The sequence below is a fragment of the Herpailurus yagouaroundi genome, unplaced genomic scaffold (assembly GCF_014898765.1).
Source record: "Herpailurus yagouaroundi ecotype Mexico unplaced genomic scaffold, PumYag 220, whole genome shotgun sequence".
In the NCBI taxonomy this organism is placed as follows: domain Eukaryota; kingdom Metazoa; phylum Chordata; class Mammalia; order Carnivora; family Felidae; genus Herpailurus; species Herpailurus yagouaroundi.
Window position 1 is genome coordinate 465,511 of NW_024412451.1, and position 19,500 is coordinate 485,010.

Genomic DNA, 19,500 nt, shown 5'->3' on the forward strand with positions numbered 1-19,500 from the left:
CCCCCCGCGCGTGAGCCCATTGGCTGCCGCCGCCGCGCGCGGGTCAGGCCCCGCCGCGCCCGCCCCCATTGGCCGCCCCGGGGGAACGTCAGTCATATGCAAATAAGGGAAGGGCGGGGCGGGCTCCGGTTGGCCTCAAGCCGGCCCGGGGCGGGACCGCGGGAGGAGGGTGGCAGGGAGGGCGCACTGCAGTAAAGGCAGCGAGCCAGGGGGGGCGGTTCGGGGCACCGCGCTGCGGAGGCCCCGGGGTTGTGTGTGGTGCTACGTGTGTCCAGTCCACGCGAAGAACACGCTCACGCGCGGCTTGGCCCGCCGGGGCGCGCACGGCGCCGCAGGGCAGATGAACTGCGCGGTAGGGCTACTCAAGCCACCTCGAGCCCTCGCCAACTCACACCAGCCGACTCTCACCCCCACCACACACACACACACACACACACACACACCCCTCTCATAGAAAGACTTTTCCTGCCACACCCATTATCTCATACACACTCCACAGTCACATGTACCGTGGTCTTATACTCACACTGCCACACACGAAGTCGCACACCTCGAACACCTGTTCACATGTACCTCCCACACCCCCGGCCAATCACTCCCCATCCATCATCATACACACTCGTTCTCACCCATCCTCCACATCACCCACTGCATACACGCCTTGTCATACATGCTTCACCAACGCATATTCTCAATGCCAGCCCACATGAATCATCATACAAACAACATATCAAATAAGCGGTATCATCTCACACACCTCATCACAACCACTGCTTGTCCATCACACACACACCCCACATCCCTCCCACACAACCGCACACACTCTTCCATCTTCACACCCTCTCATGTGGCCTTCCTGGCACCTCCGATCCCGATGCAGGCTACCTCTCACAGATGCCACTGTACTGACCCCACACATTATATAAACTTACCCCAGCGAGCACGACCTCATTACCCTGTCCCATCAGGTATACAGAGTGCCATGGTCATTCATCATCATTCAGCTACACTGCCTGACACTTAGCAGCCACCTGGGACCCTCTAACTGACAGTGTAAGGCAGGGTGCCATGAGCATTACTGTGGGCTGGCCCTACCACTCTAGGCTGGGAGCCACCCCTTCCAGAAAAGGGCCAGGAGGAAGAAAGGAAACTAACACTGGGGCTGCAGTGTGTTGGGATCCAGTATGTATTATACTGTTCACTGAATCTTCACAGCCACTAGGGAGGTACACTTTATTATGCCCATTGTTCAGATGAGAAAATGAGGTTCAGAGAAACTGAATAAATTGTGCAAGATCATGCCTCCAGAACATAACAGCCCAGAGCTCCAAATCACCTGCTCTTTACTGAAAATTCAACCTGGGGGTGGACCCAGGCAGACATTCCCAGAGGTCGGGGAATATAGTAGCACAGTGATACAAAGGGAACTACACAACTGGTGAACTATGAAAAGGTCAGAGAGCACACATAGAGACACAGGCAAGGGTCTGGGGCCCACCGGGGAGAGAGGCAGAGGTCTTGTGTCACCCAAGATGGCCCTGGGGTCACATCCAGTAGAGGCAGAGGCCTGGGGTCACACCTGGGCAGGTAAAGGTTGCACAGGCTCAGATGGACAAAAAGTGGGCCCCTACACAGGTGGAGTCAGGGACAGGCACAAACAAAATCCTTTTCCCAGCCTATCCCATCCACTGACAGAGCTGAAGAAATGGAAAAGGGGCAAAACTGGTAATCAGAGCCCAGAGGGGAAGGGAAGGTCCATAGCCCTCTGACCTCCAGAGACTGCAGGGCCAGACACTTGGGTGTGAGCCTGGAGGGGGCCACTGGAGGGACTATTAGGTGACTGCCCCCTCCTCCCTATGCAGCCCCAGACTCAGACCCTCCATTACCTCACTGCCCCAGGGACTGCAATGTGAGGCAGAAATCAAGGCTGAAATCAATGTGTCCCGCTATCTCCCCACCGCTGCCCCCTCCTCTCCCCACCGGTGAGTCACCTACTGGCAAGTTAACCCCTTCCCTACTGCACTGCAGCCTGGGACACAGCTCAGAGAAACACTGCCCCCAGCTCCCCCACTTCTGTAGGGTGAGAAAAAGAGCGAGGTCCTGGCACAGCAGGGAAAGAGGGCCCCACACATCTGGGAGGGTTGCACATCTGGTAGAAGACACAGTGCCCACATAGGAGGGATGGGAAGAGGCCCCTTACAGGGTAGGGTACAGCCAAGTGGGGGCCCAGCCTGGCAGGGAGGGGCCGGATTCCGGGCGGGAAGGGCCCCCCTGCCCTGGGCACTGGGCCAGCCCTATACTTAGCTTCCATTGTTCAGAGTGGAGGAACCCTGGGTGGGGGTGATTAGGGGTGGAGAAGAGAGAGCAGGTCCCAACCCCAGACAGCTCCATCTCTCCAGCCATCCCCAACCCTAACTGGGGCCTCCCTAATTGGAAAAGACTGAGGGGGTTTCCCAAACCAGGGCCCTAGCCCCATGTGAGTGGGGATGCAACACCACCCTTCGCTCAAGGCAGGTACTCAGGCAGAACTATGGTGCAGCCGTCCCCTGCACCACCCCATTACCAATTCCACAAAAGGTTTGGCCCCAAACAGCCCCGCAGCACTACCCCACCCCCAGCCTGGGGACAGGGAGCCCAGACAGAGACACCAACTGCCACCCAGGGTGGCACAGGCTGAGGCCTGCCCAGAGGCCTGGGGCGTACAGCCAGGGATGCTGACAGACTGAGGGACAGGCAGACACACTCTGAACTCACCGGCCCATTTATTGAGCCCAAGAGGCACCACGCCCCTGTCGCCCGTGGCTCCCCACCCTGCTCTCCAGGCCTGGGTCCCCGCCTCGGCTCACCACCCCGGTGTCCCCAGCTCCCCTCACCCGCTCTCCACATACACACCCACCCACCCACCCACCCCGTGCGGCGTCGGCGACGGCCAGGGTTGCCTGGGGAACGAGCCCAGGATTGGGCTGGTGCGGCTCGGGAGGGATGGGGGCCTAAAAATAGCGCCGGGGTGAGTCAGTGTGAGTGGGGCTGGGGTAGGCAGGGGGACTAGGAGGGAAAGAGGCAGGCGAGAGGTGTGGGGGAGGGTCCCCAGGGATTGGGAGATGGACGGCATAGGACGGAGGGGGAATATGGATTTGGGGGTGGAAAGGGGCGGAGGGTGGGGGAGTGTACAGGCACCAGGACTTGAGAGGGCTGGTCGGCGCGGACTGGGGGAGGTGCCCCAACCCGGGCGGAGGAGGGGGCGCCGCCCTGCCTTCTCCTCCCCTCCCCGCGCTCACGAGATTTTCCACTCGCCGCCTGGCCCCCAGCCAGCCCCCGGCGGGCCCCACAAAGCCGCTTTGTGCTGGGAGGGCGGGCGGGCGCCCGGCCGGCCTGACACCCACGCGGGCCGCGGCGGGGCGCGGGCCAGCTGGCACCCGAGCTGTCTGCGGGGGGGGGGGGGGGGGCGCCACCCAGCCCTAGGGTGCGGCCCCTTAGGGGTTAATGGCGAAACGACGAGGAAGGGGGGGAGGGTCTCGGCCAATCAGCGTCAGCAGGCGCGGAGGCGGCCAATGGGAAAGACCGAGGCCCCACGCCCGGGGCCTACCCCTGGGGCGCGGGTTCCCGCGCCCCTGGGTGCCGGCGGGGGCTGGGCGCGGCCCTCACGGGGTACCTGTTCGGATCCGCAAAGCCCCCGGTACACCCTGTTTCCCCGGCTGCTTCGCAAGAAAAAGGATCAGAGGAGAGTAGGATCTTGCAGTCAGGAGGTGGCACGGTTGGGATCGGAACCCAGGTCTGCCTGGCTTCACAATCAGCTTTTCTGCGGAAATGGGGAGACAGGGGTTCCCTAGCCCAGGCCCCCGTGGGGAGCGGGAACAGGGGACGGGGTGCGGGCGGAGGAGGCGGCGCGGCGGGCTAGGATCCAGCCGCCTGCGGTGCAGCCGCTGCCGCCGGTGGTAATGGGAGCCAGACGCCGTCGCCGCCGCTAATGCGCCTCCCTCCCGGCCACTAATGGAGCCATTAATGCCCGGGCGCCGGGGGCTCCGGGCCGCACCCCCTTCCCGCGCGCGCTGCGCATGCGCGCGCCGGCTACCCCCGCCACTTGCCGCCCGCAGCCACCAGGAGGCAGCCTGACCCCTCACAGCGCCTGGTGCTGGGGTCTCTTCCACGAAGTCGCTTAAGATTAACTCCAACTACCTCAAAAAACGCCCCTTCCCTTCTCTCCCCTAAAGTCATCCAGTCTTCCCAGTATAGGCCTCCTTCCTCTCCAGGGCAGTCTCCAGGGATCTCTGACACCCAGATCTTAACCTTTTCCCTCTCCTACTCTAAACTCTTGGCTCTTCACGGACTGGCATTCAAACCTAGCCTGGCTAGATGCGTGCTCCTTGGCACCTTTCTGCCAATCCTAGGCTCTAGTGTCAGCTCCAGCTTCAACCAGCCACTGAGAGGTCATGCACTTTCACCCCTCCTGGCCTTTGCTCCTATGGCTGCCTTGGCCAGGAACACCCTTCCCTTTCTTTCACTCTCCTGAAATCCACTCATTCCTCATGCTTCAGCTCAAAGGTCATTTCCAATGAGAAGCCTACCTGTACCTCCCTCATCACTCTGCATTGAGCCACAAAGTTGTCACTATCCTCTGGCTTCCCCAGACTCTGTACCTCCCTCTGCTCTTTGCCTGAGCCTGCATCCATGTCTGCCTTCCCCACCCATTTCCCCCAGGGCTGCTCAGCTTGGGCCTGGTGGAGGGGAGGAGAGGCTTCTGATCAGAGAGATGAAGTTCACTGTTTGAGAGAAAATGGAAATCCTGGTGGGCAGAATCTGGATTTGGGGAGTCAGGAGAACCTAGACTCCTCTTTGGGCCTCATTTCCCCACCAGGCCAAGCATAGTTGGTGGGTACTGCCTGGTCTCTGAGGTCCCGTTCACTGGGGTATAGTATGTTGGGACTCCATTAAATGGAGCTGGCACCAAATGTGTCTCCTGCAAGGCTTTGAGGGGGTGGCAAGGGTGGTCTGGGTCATGCCCTCTAGCAGGTGGGTGGGCACAGGAGCTGCTTTCCTGTTGTTCCCCCACAGCCGGATCTCCTAGCTTGGCCCATGCAGCCCCCGCCTTCCTGCCTGACTTGGGAACAGGTGCTCGAATGTAGATAGGTCTGCAGGAGGCTCCTGACACCTCTCAACACGTTTCAGAGACAGTGGTGGGCAGGAGGGAGCTCCCAGGCCTGTACAACCTCCCAACACTCCCCAAGAACGGAGTAAGGGACCTAGTACTTGGCACCTGTCCACTCACTTAAAGGGAGGGAGCACCCGATGTGCACAGAGTAGTGGTGAGGGGCTATGATGGGGGCAGCAAGTCTGTCTAAAGAGTGGGAGGAGGGCCAGGGGAAGCCCAGAGACACAGGATCCCAAGACAGGGGGCCAAAACAGAAGGTGGGACGAAAGCTCAGACAAGGACTGATGTCTAAGGGAGGGACAAACCAAGAAAGATACAGAGAGACAGACAGAGAGATAGAAGTCCAGTGAGAAAGACTGAGGCCCAGAAGTAGAGAGCTACACAGACAGATGTAGGAACCCGAGGCAGAGACAGATAGACATACAGTGGCTCAAAGTGAGGCAGAACAGGCAGACAGAGGCCTAGAGAGGGGGCACTGCCTGTCAGTACAGCGAAGCCAGGCAGAAGCTGGGAGCTAGAAAGAAGGCCTTGCCAGGAATGGGGCTGAGACATCTGGCCTCCTGGGCTGGGGCTGCAGGCCCTGGGGCGGCTTCCTCTCCTGGGGAGCAGGCGGGAAGAGTCAGAGGGAGGTGGCAATGGCAGCTGGCTGGCCTGGCCACGCACAGAATGTGGAGAATGCCGGCCGCCTGCCCCGGCACGTCCCCCAGCGGAAGCAAATGCCTGGCGGGGGGCAGGAGCAGGCAAGCTGTCCCAGGCCGCCCCCTCACACCTGCTGCCCTGAGTGAGGGTCAGGCCTTGGCATGAGCGGGCAGAAAGGGACAGGACCACGGCCTCACTATGCCACCGGGCACGGTCTGCCCTTACCTAGGCCTCAGAGGGAAAAGGCCCCAGGTGCCTGTCTACCAAGGGTTTGGGGAGGCCTCTGGGAAAAGAACAAAAGAATCTGCTGGCTGGGAACCTGAGGGCAGCCTGGATACCTCAGCATGGGTGTTGTCAGAGAGGCGCTGCTCAGAACCGCCAGGACAGGCACTGGACAAGTTCTGACGACCAGATGGCCTGCAGCCTCCCTTCCCTGAACCTCGGTTTCCCGCCACCACCGCCCCCGCCCCCCTACCCCACCCCCCCCCAACGTCGGGCTGATAATCCTTTCTGCATAGCATCAGGTGGATTTGGCGAGATGGCCCAACGCCTAGCGCTGGGCACATGGTAAATGCTTAATAAGGAGTGGTTACTACTATTATCGTTATCATTGTTACTGAGACTACTTAAGAGCCTGGGTTCTGGAGCTGCACAGGCTGGGTTCAAATCCTGGTTCTTCCTCTTCCTAGCTGGGTGACCTTGGGAAAGTCACTTAACCTCTTGGGGTGCTCTTTCCTCCTCTGAACGCTAGAAGTAATAATGGTGCTGACCTCCTGGGGTGTTGTGAGGATTCAGTGAGTAAATGCTCAGCCGGCACTTAGCAGTGTACCACGCACACGCACGGGTGGTGCTTGAGAAATTAGGACTTCTGTAACTTCTGACAGTTAAGATTGCTCTGATCTGGAGATTGGGAGACCTGGTCCAAGGCCCATTCCTGACCCTCCCTGGCTGGATGACCTTAATTAGGACTCTCCTGCCACTTTTCCTCATCTGGAAAAATGGCAGCAAGTAATCCTGCCGGGCCTGCCCTCGGGTTACCACCATCAGTGCCACCCCTCCCCTTGCAGCAGCAGTCAGGGTCACATGACCCAATGCTATGAAGGCAATGTTGGGGGCCGTGAGCATGTGGGGGGGGGGGGGAGGGGGATAGTTAGAGTCCTTCTGCTTCACTCTCTTCATGTGGCTAAGGACAGAAATCCCTGCTGTGCTCACTTCTGTGGAATCTTGCTCCTGTCAACGACAGTAACAAATATAAAAGATGCTGGGGCAGGGCAAAAATACACAACTCATAACCTCAGTATATGAGCATGAGGGGCAAGCATAGCCCCTGTGTCCCTGTGCTCTGGGTCTGGACTGGAGCTCCATGAGGTCAGGGCCTGGGTTCCTTCCTGCAACAGCCTTTGCTGCAGTCCCAGCTCCCACCCAGATCCCCACCCCGACCTCCTTCCTCCCTGGTCCCCCTGCCTCTGGTCTCAGGCACTGGAATTCACCGTCCATGGTCAGCCACAGTCAGATCGGCTCAAAACCTTCCATGGCTCCCTAGTGCCCTCAGGATAAAGTTCACAAGTCTCCTAAGAGCCCTCAATGATCTGACCCTTGCTGATGAATATAGCTGCACATCCCCACACTCACCTATCCTCTAAAGCCCTTGACTTCGCAGATTCTACTTCCCTCAAATACTCATTTTGGCCTCGAGGCCTTTGCCCAAACTCTTCCCTTTGCCTGAAGGTCCCCCTTGCCAGGCTCACTTAGAACACCCTGCATAACTCACTTTAGAGACCCTGGCCCTTTCTCCAAGAAGCCCTCCCTGACTTCCCATAGCCTCCTAGCCTTCCCCCACCTCAGCTTTAACCACTCTGGATGCTCACTGTCTGAGGACAGATCTGTCTATTCCAGGGACTGTGAACCCTGTGAGGGCAGGGCTATGTCCTCAGCACCAACCAGCACAAGGCCAGGCACAATGGCACAGATTGTCAACAGCGGATTAATAAATAAATAAGTAAGTAAGAAGAGGCTAGGGAAGGGGCTGGTGACTGGTCACCCTCCCTGACAGTTGCTCTGACAAGGGTCAACCTGGCCTGGCCTCTGGCTCTCTGGCACAATCTCAGAAGTGTCACTCTCCCTGCCTCTGGCCTCAGCCCTCTGGCCACCCTGGCTTTCCTGAGCTGTGCTCCTCTGGCCTTGGAGTCTTCCTGTCGGCCTCCTAGGAGGCTCTTCCACCCCATGGTTGCTGGTTCCAACTCATCCTTCAACTCTTGGCTTACACGCCCTTTCCTGAGGGCAGCCAGACTAGATTTCACACCTGGAGGCCTGCCCAGCACACCCCCAGCTCCCCTCCACGGCACTGGCCGCACCAGTGATATTTACTGGGCACAGGCATGAAGAGGAGGGCTCCCGTCCTGATCCTGCCACCCCGAGGCAGAAGGCCCTGTTGGAGCCTCCGTCTTCCCATCTGTAACCCAGTACTATAGCCGAGCAGGGATGAACTAGCCTGCCTGGCTTTGAAGGCTGGTTCCAGGATTTGCTAGCCATGTGACCCAGGGCAAGTTAGTGACCTGGCCTCAGTTTCCTCTAAAGGAGCATAATCATAGCACCCACCTGTTAGGGTTATGAAGACTAAAGGAGCTAATATTTCAAAAGGGCTTAAAGCAGGCCCCAGTACATTACAAGGTGGATGGGAGGGCTCGGCGAGATAACTCACACGCAATACTTAACATGGTGATGCCCCCACCAGTCCAGTCCTCCAGACATGGGAGCTGTCATCACAATTATCACCTCTGTTACTCTGTTACCCCATCAGGATTGTGGAGGCCTGGCTCCAAAGACTCAGGAAAGGTTTGCTGACTGACAGACCCCTGAGGATGCATTCCCAGCAGGAGGCCTCTGGAAACACTGCACTGGCCTTCAAAGTCCAGTCCCTTGCCCACGTTAATTCCCACTGAAACATCTATGCAGAGAGGAGGCTAATCTCCCCTTAAGCCCCTCTCCAGGTGGGGAGCTCACCTCTCCCGAGAGCCAGTTTGCAAGTGGCCCTGTTCAAAATGAGCCCTCACCCAGCCCGCCCATCCACATCTCTTACCTGTCCCAGGCCGGCCCATGATGACTTCCTTTTTGGGGGCAGGATGGCTGGTGTAGCTGCTGGGCACCAGGACGGGCAATAGGGCAGCAGGTGAGGGGTGGAAGGCCACCGGCTGGAAGGGTGAAGAAGCCAGGCCAAAGGTGGGCATCGGCTGGGCCACAGCAGTCGGCGCGGCTGGAGGCACGGTGATGGGCACGGGGGCTGGCAGAGGCGGGGGCAGGCCAGGCTTCCCACTGGCCACCCCAGGGGGCACTGGGGTCTCTCGGCAACCCCGCCCAGGTCCCGCTGCCCGAGCCTCACCAGCAGTGCCCACCTCCCCTGGAAATTTGGAGGGCAGCGGCACGTCGGGGTTGCGAACGATGACGGGTGAGTCCCGCTGCACGGCAGGAACCCTGCGCACAGAAGGCCCAGGATCCGAGGTCAGGCCGGCAGGTGGGGGCAACAGCAGCAATGGCGAGGGCTGGCGGGAGCGGGAAAAGGGCACGGCGGGTGATACAGCCCGGAAGCCAGCCGGTGTGGAGGGTGTAGGTGTGTGAGACACCGAGTCCACACCAGAGTCTAGGTTGTCGCTCTTGGGGAAGTCTGGGGTGGCTCCTCCGCCCCCTGCGCCAGGGGCCCCCAGTGCCCCCGGGTGGGGCAGCAGCTCTGTCTTCCTCCGCCCAGGGCTGATGGGCACGGTGAAGGTCAGGTTGGTCTGGAAGGTGGGTAGGAGGCCGGAGGGGCGGCGGGCGGGGGGGGGGGGGGGGGGGGGGTGGGGGCCCAGGTCTGGTGGCGTCAGCACTCCTGCCTTCGGGGTGCTGGCACTTAGGTGGCGGCTGCGAACAGCAGTGCGTTGGATGACCGGTGAGGCGTTGATGGGGCTGAAGTTGGCGGGGCGGAAGCCAAAGAGCGGTGAAGGGGAGGGTGATGGGGCAGGTGAGAAGGGCGACTGTGTAGAGACTGGAGAGAAGGAGGGTGTGCCCGAGCGGGAGCTGCCCAAGGACACAAGCATCACAGCCGCCTCACACTCATCGAACTCAAAGCGTGACAGGTCAGCAGGAGCCACCAGGCGTGGGCGTGAGTCCCCACGGGCCGCCACACTGCTGGCCTCACTGTCCCGCGATGTTTCATCACCCCAGTCAAACTCGGTGCTGCCCTCGCGTGCTGCCACGCCTGCCGGCCGCCCAGCCCCACCTGGGCCACTGTCCGCCAGGCCCTCCATCTCCTTGGTTCGCATGGACAGGTGGCGCGAGCAGTAGCCCCGCCGCTGCGACTCCTTCATGCAGCCGTCTCGAGAGCACAGCCGCCGCCACTGCTTGCCATTGAATTTTTTGCGGATTCCGTTGGGTGTGCAGACCACGTCGCCCTTCTTGTACTTCTGCTGGGCAGCTGTCAACGGTGTGCGGGCCCGGGCAGCTGGCGCAGCCCCCTTCTCCAGAGAGGCCACGCTGCTGCTACGGCTGCCGCCCTGGCTTCCCTCCTGGCAGGGCGAGGGCTGCTCCCCAGGGCGGCCTGGGCCTGCAAAAGCCGGTGACTTGGGTGGCGGTGACAGGAGCTGGGGCGGGGGCAGTGGGAGCAGGGCCGGAGTGCCCAGGGCTGGCGGGTGCTTCTCCTCGCCCTCCTCACAAGCCCCCAGGTTGCCACCAAAGCTGATCTTAGAGACCTCAGCATCCTCAGGCTGCTTGGGGTCCAGGGCAGCAGGGCAGGGTGGCAGGGTACCCCCTGGCTCAGCCTGCTCCTCCTCGGGGCCCGCGGGGGGCTTCCTCGGCAGGGTCTCGGGTTCCCAGGGGGGCCGCAGCAGGCGGAGGCTGGAGCGGGCCACCCACACGGCCTCCTCGGGCTCACGGTGTGGCAGCTGTGGGGGCTGTGGCAGGGTGGCTGGTGGGCCCGGCTGGGAGTTGGGGCCAGGGCTGAGGCGGACCTTGTATGAAGCTGGCTTGGTGGCCACTTCCACCACCACACCTTCACGGTAGGCAGCCACACCAGGCTCCACACAGGTACACACGGCCGTGCCCACCGCCAGGGCGCCTGGCGGCGGCGTGGCATCCAAGACCACATCTACACCGCCGCCAGGTGCCCCCTCGTAGAACGTCAGGGCCCGGTCCCCAGGGAACTGTACCCCTAGGTCCTGGCTTCGGCGCACCTGGCGCACCACGGCCGGCAGGAAGAGGCCATCTCCACGCCGAGCCAGCACCCGCTGGGACCTCAGCTGCCGCAGGTCATATCCACCACTGGTTCCACTTGGGGGCCAGGGACCTGGCCCACAGGCTTCGGCTGGCTCATCCTCCAGATCAGCTGAGTGCTCGCTGGCCGTGTCGGTGGAAGAGGAACGGGTGGAGGTGGGTGGCCGTGGAGGTACACCCAGGGTGCCGGCCTCCTCAGGGGTCCGTGCCCGCTCTTCAGGGGCCCCAGCCGCCCCAATGCTACCGCTGCCAGCTCCATGCTCCTCCACATACTTCTTCTTGGGCGCTCGAGACTTGAACGTGGCCGTCTTACGGCTGAGCGAGGGCTCCCAGCGGCTTGCCTCCCCCTCTACCTTGGGGTCCTCGGCTGGGCCTGGGGCTGCCGAGTCGTCAGGATGCAGCTCCGGGAGCAGCCCCTCAGCCCCAGGGCCCCGCTCAGACTCCTCCTCCTCACCCTCCTCAGCCTCTTCTGGCCCCGGAGGCTGCTGCTGCTGCTGCTGTGCCTCATCATCTTCCTCCTCTGGCTTGTCGCCCTCCCCGGCCCCTCGCCGTCTCAGGGCCTTGGCCCGGGTGGCTGGTGGGGACTTGCCACCACTGCCAGAACCTGGGAGGCCAGCACATGCCTTCTTCATTGGCTTCATCTTTTGTCCACCTGCAGATGGGAAGGCAGACAGGGATCATCGGGAGCAACTCAGGAAGTCCCCAGACCCGGTGTCCCCCAAGACTTCCCACTTGCTGAGGCCACTGCCTCAACTCCATGATGCCCAAAGCCTCTTTCCTGGCTGTCCTCAACTCGTGTGGGCCCCTGACTGGCACCCATGTCCCCTGAGTTATATGCTCTGGCTGCTTGGGGACACTTACACATATCTGCTCTCTCTACAGAGGCCACAGCAGGTGTGTGCACACCCTGTAACTGCCCGAGGGGACACAAGAAGCAGTAACAGTTCACGCCTGTACAGCACTCACTCTGCACCAAGCCATGGGCCAAACTTGATTTTATTAACCCATTTCATCCTCATGACAGTCCTAAAAGGCAGGTGCTACTAATGGCCCTACGTGAGGAAACCGAGGCACAGAGAGCTCAAGCAACTTGCTCAAATTCATCCAGCTAGGAAATGGCAGGGCTAGGGTCTGAACCCAGGCAATCTGGTGGCTCCCGAGTCTGTGCTCCTAACCATTTCAGTGTGCCGCCTGTCACATGATCCAGAGGGCACGCTTCCTTGCACTGTCACTGTCCAGAAAGCACACACACTCATACACACACATGCACAGGAACACAGTCACAGAAAAGGAGGTGACTGGGCTGTGATGTGAGCCTCTCTCCACCCCCACCCCCACCCCTCTGAGCAGCCTGGCATGGCCAGACATTGTGGGAAGGAGTAGGCAGCTGAAAGTCCTGAGGGACGGCTGCCCACTCTTCTCTGCACCCCGGGCCTGCCAGGTATAGCCATCTCCCCAGATCCTGGCAGGGAGCAGGTAGGGGCACGTCTGGGGCAAGAGCTTATCCCCAGTGCTGCCACGGGGCCGTGCATGAGCACACGCACGCGCACAGAGACACACACAGAGGCACACACACACGTCATCACACAGTGGGACACAGAGCTACACCCCAGGGTTTCGGTGTCCCACTGGATGGGAGCCTGCCCCTCCCCCCACAGCACCCAGCGTGATACCAGCAAGCCCAGCCCCCCTTCTGGCCTGCACGCATCCCCCGCCCTCACTGGGCTGCCTCTGGCAGGGTGGCTGAGCTGGCCGGGCCCCCTGGGGCCCCCAAATATGCCCTCCGACTCCAGGTGGGGTAAGTGGGAGAAGGTCAAAGAGAGCAGGGCAAGCCCAGCAGGCCAACCTCACCCACTTCCTGAACAGTCATTACTGCCCGCCCCCTTTCAAGCTGCCCTGAGAAAAGAAAAGGGAAAAAACTTTACTCTGAAGTGACTAAGAGAACCTGAGAGGCCAAAAGGGGGCCTCTGGGAGGGTGGGGGGAGTCCAGGACCATAACTCAAACACAATCAGAGACACCCCTGACTCAGTCTTCAAGCTCCCCCAGGACCCCTGATCTTGTGTTCTCCTACTTGGGGCCTGCTCCTCCTGTGGACCCTGCAAACCCTGCCTGCTCCTTCTCTGGGCCAAACCTGGGGTCCTCACAGGCAGAGTCCGTAGGGCCCGGGGCTTCTCACACTGGGGCAGGCATTCAGGTGCCCAGGACTTGGGCAGCTGCCACCACCTTCTCCCCACTGACCCGCTGGGCCACCGTCCTGGGGAATGAGATGCGGCCCCAGTCCTGCCCAAACACAAACCTTTGCATACCCCACCCAGGGCCTACAACCATACCGCCTGGCACCCTTGGACCTTGCTGCCTGGTCCAGTCTCTTCACCTCAGAAGCCAAACCTTTTTCTTTCCCCTGGGGCCTCCTCTCTTCCTGTCCACCCCACTTTGGATAACTCCCACCCAAGGCCCTGTGGGCCCTCACCTCCTTCAGAATCTGAGCAGTAACTCCTGAAGCCCAGGCAGGCCCAGGCTCTGGTTCTTCAGGGTCTCATGCCCTCTGCTCCCATCAGCCCTCCTGGCACTAGCTTCTCTGCTACTCTCTCTGCCATCCTGTCACCACCTCTACCTCTGCCTCTCTCCTCACAGGCCCTAGCCCCCCTCCTCAGTCACCCTCTCCTTGTCACCCTCATCTATCTTTGTCACCTCTTCCTCCCAGTCACTCTCCGGTCAGCCATCTCTGGACCTGTCACCTTTTCTCTCCATCACCTCTCCTTGTCACCCCTCCAACTCTGTCCCCTCCCTCTCCCTTGTCACCCTGATCTAGTCCTGTCACCCCTCCATTCCTGTTACCCATTCTCTACCCACCATCCCCTCTCCGTCACCCCTTTTCTAGCACTCTTCCTACCCACCACTTCATCCACTCTATCCCCCTTTCCCACCATCCAAATCACCTTTTTTCCTCTGTACCCCCTCCCCGTCCCTGCCACCTGTCCCCTCTCGGCCCCCAGCACCCCAAATCCCCCCTGCCCGTGTCAGCCCTGGCCCCGCCCCTCACCTCGGGCTCGGCGGGGTTTCGGGGCGGGGGGCCGTGGCCCCGGCTCGGTCCGGTCCGGTCCCTCCCCGCCCCCCCTCCGGCTCTCCCTCTCGATTCTCCCTTTTTTTTTTTACTCCAACACACAAAATGGTGAATGGACCTGCAACAGCTGGAGCAGCCAGCCAATCACCGGCCACAACCCCGCTGACCGGCGCCGTCCTAGACCAATAGACATTCGCAGCTCAATCGGCTCCGCCTCTCCACGACGAGCGACATTCGCCAAGGCCAATCCCGCCCACCCGGCAGCGCCAGGGGGAGGGGCCAAAGTCCAAGACCGGCCTCCCTCTGGGACCGACACCAACCTGAGCCTACGACCGCCTGATCTGCCTAGGGCCCTTCCCCACAACAAGTGATGGACTTCAGCCTTGGCCAATTGCAGGCCGTCTTAGTGCAGACTGACGAATACAGTACCCAGTCGCCCTGCACTCTAGGCCGGAACCCAGCCTCTGTGAGGGACAGTAGCCAATGAAGTGCAAGAAGGAAGGGCTTAGGGATAGGCTGTCCAATAAGCAGGCTTAGAAGGCGTGGCCTGAGCGTTTGTTGACCGGCTCGTCGCAATTCCTGCTGGGAATGGTAGTCTTCTTACGTCTCCGGCCCATAGTCGATAGTACAAAGCAGACTACAACTCCCATGTGACAGAGTGCTGTAGCACCAAAGAACCAGGGCGAGGAGAAAAAGTCGGACAGGGCAGTTCCTGTAAGTCTCACTGCACACCAGGAGCATCTTAGACCCAGGGCCCCGACTCACCCCGATTCCCGGCTCTGGCGTCGCCAGTGGCTCCTCTCAGTGGCGGCGGTAGCGGCACGAGGGGGAGGTGCGAGGAGCAGCCAACCGCCACCCGCAAGCCCCGCAGCCAATCAGCAGCGGGCGGGGCGGTGCAATGACCTCACCGGGTTTTACTCTGTTACCCCTCCCCCACGTGGTTGTTGCTGTCGGTAGCCGAGAGTAGGGAAGTTTGGGGTGGGGGGGAGGGGAGGAGAACGAGTGATGTCACCTTTCCCCCGCTTGATTGGCTGTAGGGTGGCCGGGACTGTGACCAATCAACAGCCTCAGAAAGTCCGGCGCGGCCCCGCGGAAAGCCCTGTTGCCACCGGGAGGGGAGAGAACGTGCGCGTGTGGGGTGGCGCGCGCTGCAGTGGAGTGAACGCGCGCGGCCTGGGGCTTGGAGGACCCTGGAGACAAGTCCCCTCTTCGAAGACTTTGGCGTTTAGGGCGGTGCAGTTTTCTGACAGCCTCCCCCCAGGCTCGTGGGGGTACAAGATGGGAAAATGTAGCGCTTCGGGGCGCTTCACACCACATTCCCTTCACACTACATTCTGTAGAGAGCTACTTTGTGGGTGTTCGCTCTTGGCGGGACCGAGATTTTTTTAAGGTCTCAGGTTAGGGGGTGGTTCACACGGGGTAGGGAGGAGAGGGATATGCCCCGTCGGTAGTAGATTCCGGCAGCCCAAATCTGGGGCTTACACCAGGTATGGGGCTGTCTGCAGGGCATCCAAACTCTCCACGTTGGATTTGCCCTAAATAGAGGGTAATGGGGAGCAGTGGTCACTGGCCTTAGGAGAGGCTTTTGCTGCCTGTGATGGGTTCCCGGTATCCACACAGGATTTACATCACTTGAGAAGCCATTGCACCCAGTCTATTGCAGGTGCACACGGTACAACATTCCCACTACCGGTGCGAGAATGTGCTGTGACATATGGCCGGTTAAGCCCGGGGGCTAGGAAGAAATCTCAGTTGTCCAATGGGGTTCACTGAGATTGAAGGAGATTCACATTATCCACTGTCCACAAAAGATTTGCTTTGAGAGTGGGGGAGATTTCACTGTCTACAACTTCACGAGTGGGGGAAGGGCAGAGAGAGAGAAGAGAGAATCCCAAGTAGGCTCTTCGCTGTCAGTGCAGAACCTGATGCTGGGCTCAAACTCATGACCTGTGAGATCATGAGCCAAAGTCGAACGTTCAACCAACTGAACCTCCCAGGTGCCCCTCAATTTTTATTAACGTTCATTTATTTATTTTGAGAGAGAGAGAGTAGGCGTGCAGGGGAGGGGCAGAGAAAGAGGGAAAGAGAATCCATGGGAAGGAATCTTACACTATTATTTACACTTACACTAGTGTATTATGACTTACACCATTTCATACTATCATGCTGTTTTATACTGTTTTCATAACATTCTAGAAGAGTTTGCACTGAAAAACTGAGTGGACTTTGAGGGAGCTTTTACAGGGCAGGTTAGACCATGTGCATTGGGTAGATGCTGGGTCTGAGGGAAGTTTATACTCATCAGAGAGTTCCCATTGCCTACTTAGGTAGACCCTTGGAGAATGGTCCACGCTGTTACAGAAGGGGTTCACAGCAGCTGCAGAAGGTCCCCCATACATGGAGATGTGCCCTGTCCTTGTTAATTTTGCCATGGAGATGAGACATTATAGTGTCCACGGGGAAGTGCGTGCTGGGTGGGAGTTCACATTGCCCAGAGACTATATTGCGTTAGAGACTTCCGTTGATCAGGATGGTGTTTCAGGTTCCATAGTCAGTTGGCATCAGGTGTGGGGGAGAGTTAGCCTGTCAGTGGGGAGGGAGGTGTGCACTGTCCGTGAAGGAACTCACCCTGCCCAGGGAGCCCTCTGATGTAGTGAAAGGGAGCCTCTCCTGTCCCTTCAGGATCGTCTTGGCTGTGGTCAGTTTACAGTGTTCACACAGGAATCCTCACTGCTTGTTGGAGTTACACCATGCACAAAGGAGACCTGTCTGTGGGAATTCACACTGTCCAAGGGCCTATTTTTCCTGTCATCCTGTCATCAAGGAAAGGTGCGCATAGTACCCTGCCCCTGAGAGAATTACATAGAATGTAATTAACTTAGTACACAGTTCATTGACATTACACTGTCCTGCAAGGTGGGGGGTGATGTTGCCGGAAGCGGGATAATACAGGCTTAGCCAGGCTACTGGGGTCAAACCCAGCTGGGCTTCTTCTCTGGCTGTGTGACTTTGGGCAAGCCATTTAATCCCTCTGTGCCTCCATTTCTGCATCTGTATGGGGATAATTAAAAACAAACAAACAAACAAACGGAAGCCCTTGGCCTAGGGTTACAATGAATTTAGAAGTGCAAGGCATTTGGGACAAGTGGCTCCAGCAGAGTAAACCCGCAAAGATCTTAGCTATTGTCGTGATTGTTGGTATCCAGGTGGTTATCACTACCTGAAGCGTTTATGCTGCCTCAGTCTTAACTGGCCACCTTCTGCACACTTTGTACGTGTATGCTGCTCGTGGTGCTGGTCGTGGTGGCGGCGGAAGTATTTGAAAGGATTCCAGGGTTTGGCCTATCTCTGGAGCATTTGCCGAGCTATCAGGAGGCACCGTGGTCTAGCACTTGATGTCCCAGCTGTAACAATGTTTAGCGTGGGCCTGGAACCTCTCTGAGTCTCACTGTTCTCATCTGAAAAATGGGGATCATCGGAGTACCTACCTGATAAAGTTGACGTGACGATGAAATGAGATGCCGAGTCCAGGTCCAGGGCCTTGTATATAGTAAGTGCTCGGTAAATAGGAGTGGCGATTTTTTTTAATGTTTGTGTGTTTATGTATTTATTTTGAGAGAGAGAGAGAGAGAGAGAGAGAGAGAGAGTGTGTGTGTGTGTGTGTGTGTGTGTGTGTGTGAGCAGGGGAGGGGCAGAGAGAGAGGGAGGCACAGAATCTGAAGCAGGCTCCAGCCTCTGAGCTGTCAGCACAGAGCCCAACATGGGGCTTGAACCTATGAACCGCAAGGTCATGACCTGAGCCAAAGTCGGCACACAACTGAGCCACCCAGGTGCACCTTTTAATGTTCATTTATTTCTTTTTGAGAAGTGGGGGAGGGGCCGACAGAGAATCCCAAGCAGGCTCCACACAGGGCTCGATCCTACAATCAAAGAGATCGTGACTTAAGCTGAAATCAAGAGCCAGATGCTTAACTGACTGGGCCACACGTGCCCCTAGAAGTGGCAGTTTTTATGTGCCCTATCCTGTGCTGGGCCCTGGGAAATCCCTGCCACTTAGGAATTAATTCACCATTTCTGGGTCTTTATTTGGGGCCTCAGTGTTCGTGACAAGTTATACTACCCTCTGGGGAGTCATCCTGTCCTCATACCTGTGTGTGCTGCAGGGGAGTTAGGTAACTTTTAAAGTTTATTTATTTTTATTTAGAAAGAGAGAGAGAGAGCCTGAGCAGGGAGGGACAGAGAGAGAGAGGGAGAGAGAGAGAATCTCAAGCAGGCTCCACGCTGTCAGCGCAGAGTCTGGTGTGGGGCTCAAACTCACTAACTGCGAGATCATGACCTGAGCCATACCAAGAGTCGGTCGCTTAACCAGCTGAGCCCCCTGGGCGCCCCAGTTCCATAACTTTCTTTTTTAATGTTTATTTATTTTGGAGAGAGAGAGAGAGAGAGCACAAGCCTGGGAGGGGAAGAGAGAGAGACAGACAGACAGACAGAAACCCAAGCAGGCTCCAGGCTCTGAGCTGTCAATACAGAGCCCCACATGGGGCTCAAACCAACGAACTGCGAAATTATGACCTGAGCCAAAGTTGGATGCTTAATCGACTGAGCCACCCAGGCATCCCAGTTGTGTAACTTTTTATGGGAGAACTAGGATTTTTAGGAGGAGGGTGGATAATAGAATTTTATGATGGTTGTTACAAAGGCCCAGGGAGTTTAAATGGAACATGGGGTTTCGGGCTACATTATCAATGACTTAATAAAACTGACATAGTGACACTGAGGTGTGTTGAAACCATTGTTAAGTCCGTACACTGCTCACAGAGTGCTCCCCTGAGGTGGCACTGTCCACACGGGGGCCCAGTGTCCTTGGGTTACACTCATGAGGCCAGGTGACGACGGGGCTACCCTGTTCACATGAAAAGTCACACTGGTTACAGAAATGACCCTATTTATGTGCTTGTCTCCACTGTGCATACAGGTTTACACAGGTTGTAGGAGCTGACCCCGTTGATGGAGGAATTCACACAATGTTAAACGGGCCATGTTGCCTCTAGGGTAGAGCACACTAATGAGGGAACACGCTATTTGTAGGGGGGCCCACCTTGTTTATTTGCCGTCTCACCACGTATATGGGGCTCACGCTGTTTATGAAAGTTACACCACCTATATGGGGTTACACCGTTTATGTGGGTTGCCTTTGTATACGAGGCTCACAAAGTTTATGAAGACTGTGCTACTGGATGGGACTTGGGTCATTTATGAGGGCTACCCTGTCTGTATGAGGTTTATGAGGGTCGTGCTGCCTCTGCTGGGGGGTTCACGCTGTGTTTGAGCATGCCCTGTCTGGGGTTTACACTATCCATGCGAGAGCCACCCTGCAAATGGGAGTTTATATCAGTTATGGACTTT

General features: G+C 58.5%; 1 protein-coding gene across 1 annotated transcript in view; it reads right to left on the bottom strand.

The window, feature by feature from the left end:
- CIC (capicua transcriptional repressor) overlaps positions 1–14,978 on the bottom strand; it is a 26,429-nt gene extending 11,451 nt beyond the window's left edge. Inside the window, 2 exon segments of the mRNA XM_040457201.1 lie at positions 8,868–11,681; positions 14,860–14,978. Of these exon segments, the coding sequence (XP_040313135.1) occupies positions 8,868–11,670 (2,803 nt within the window). The 5' untranslated portion in view covers positions 11,671–11,681; positions 14,860–14,978.
- Positions 14,979–19,500: the final 4,522 nt, after the last annotated feature.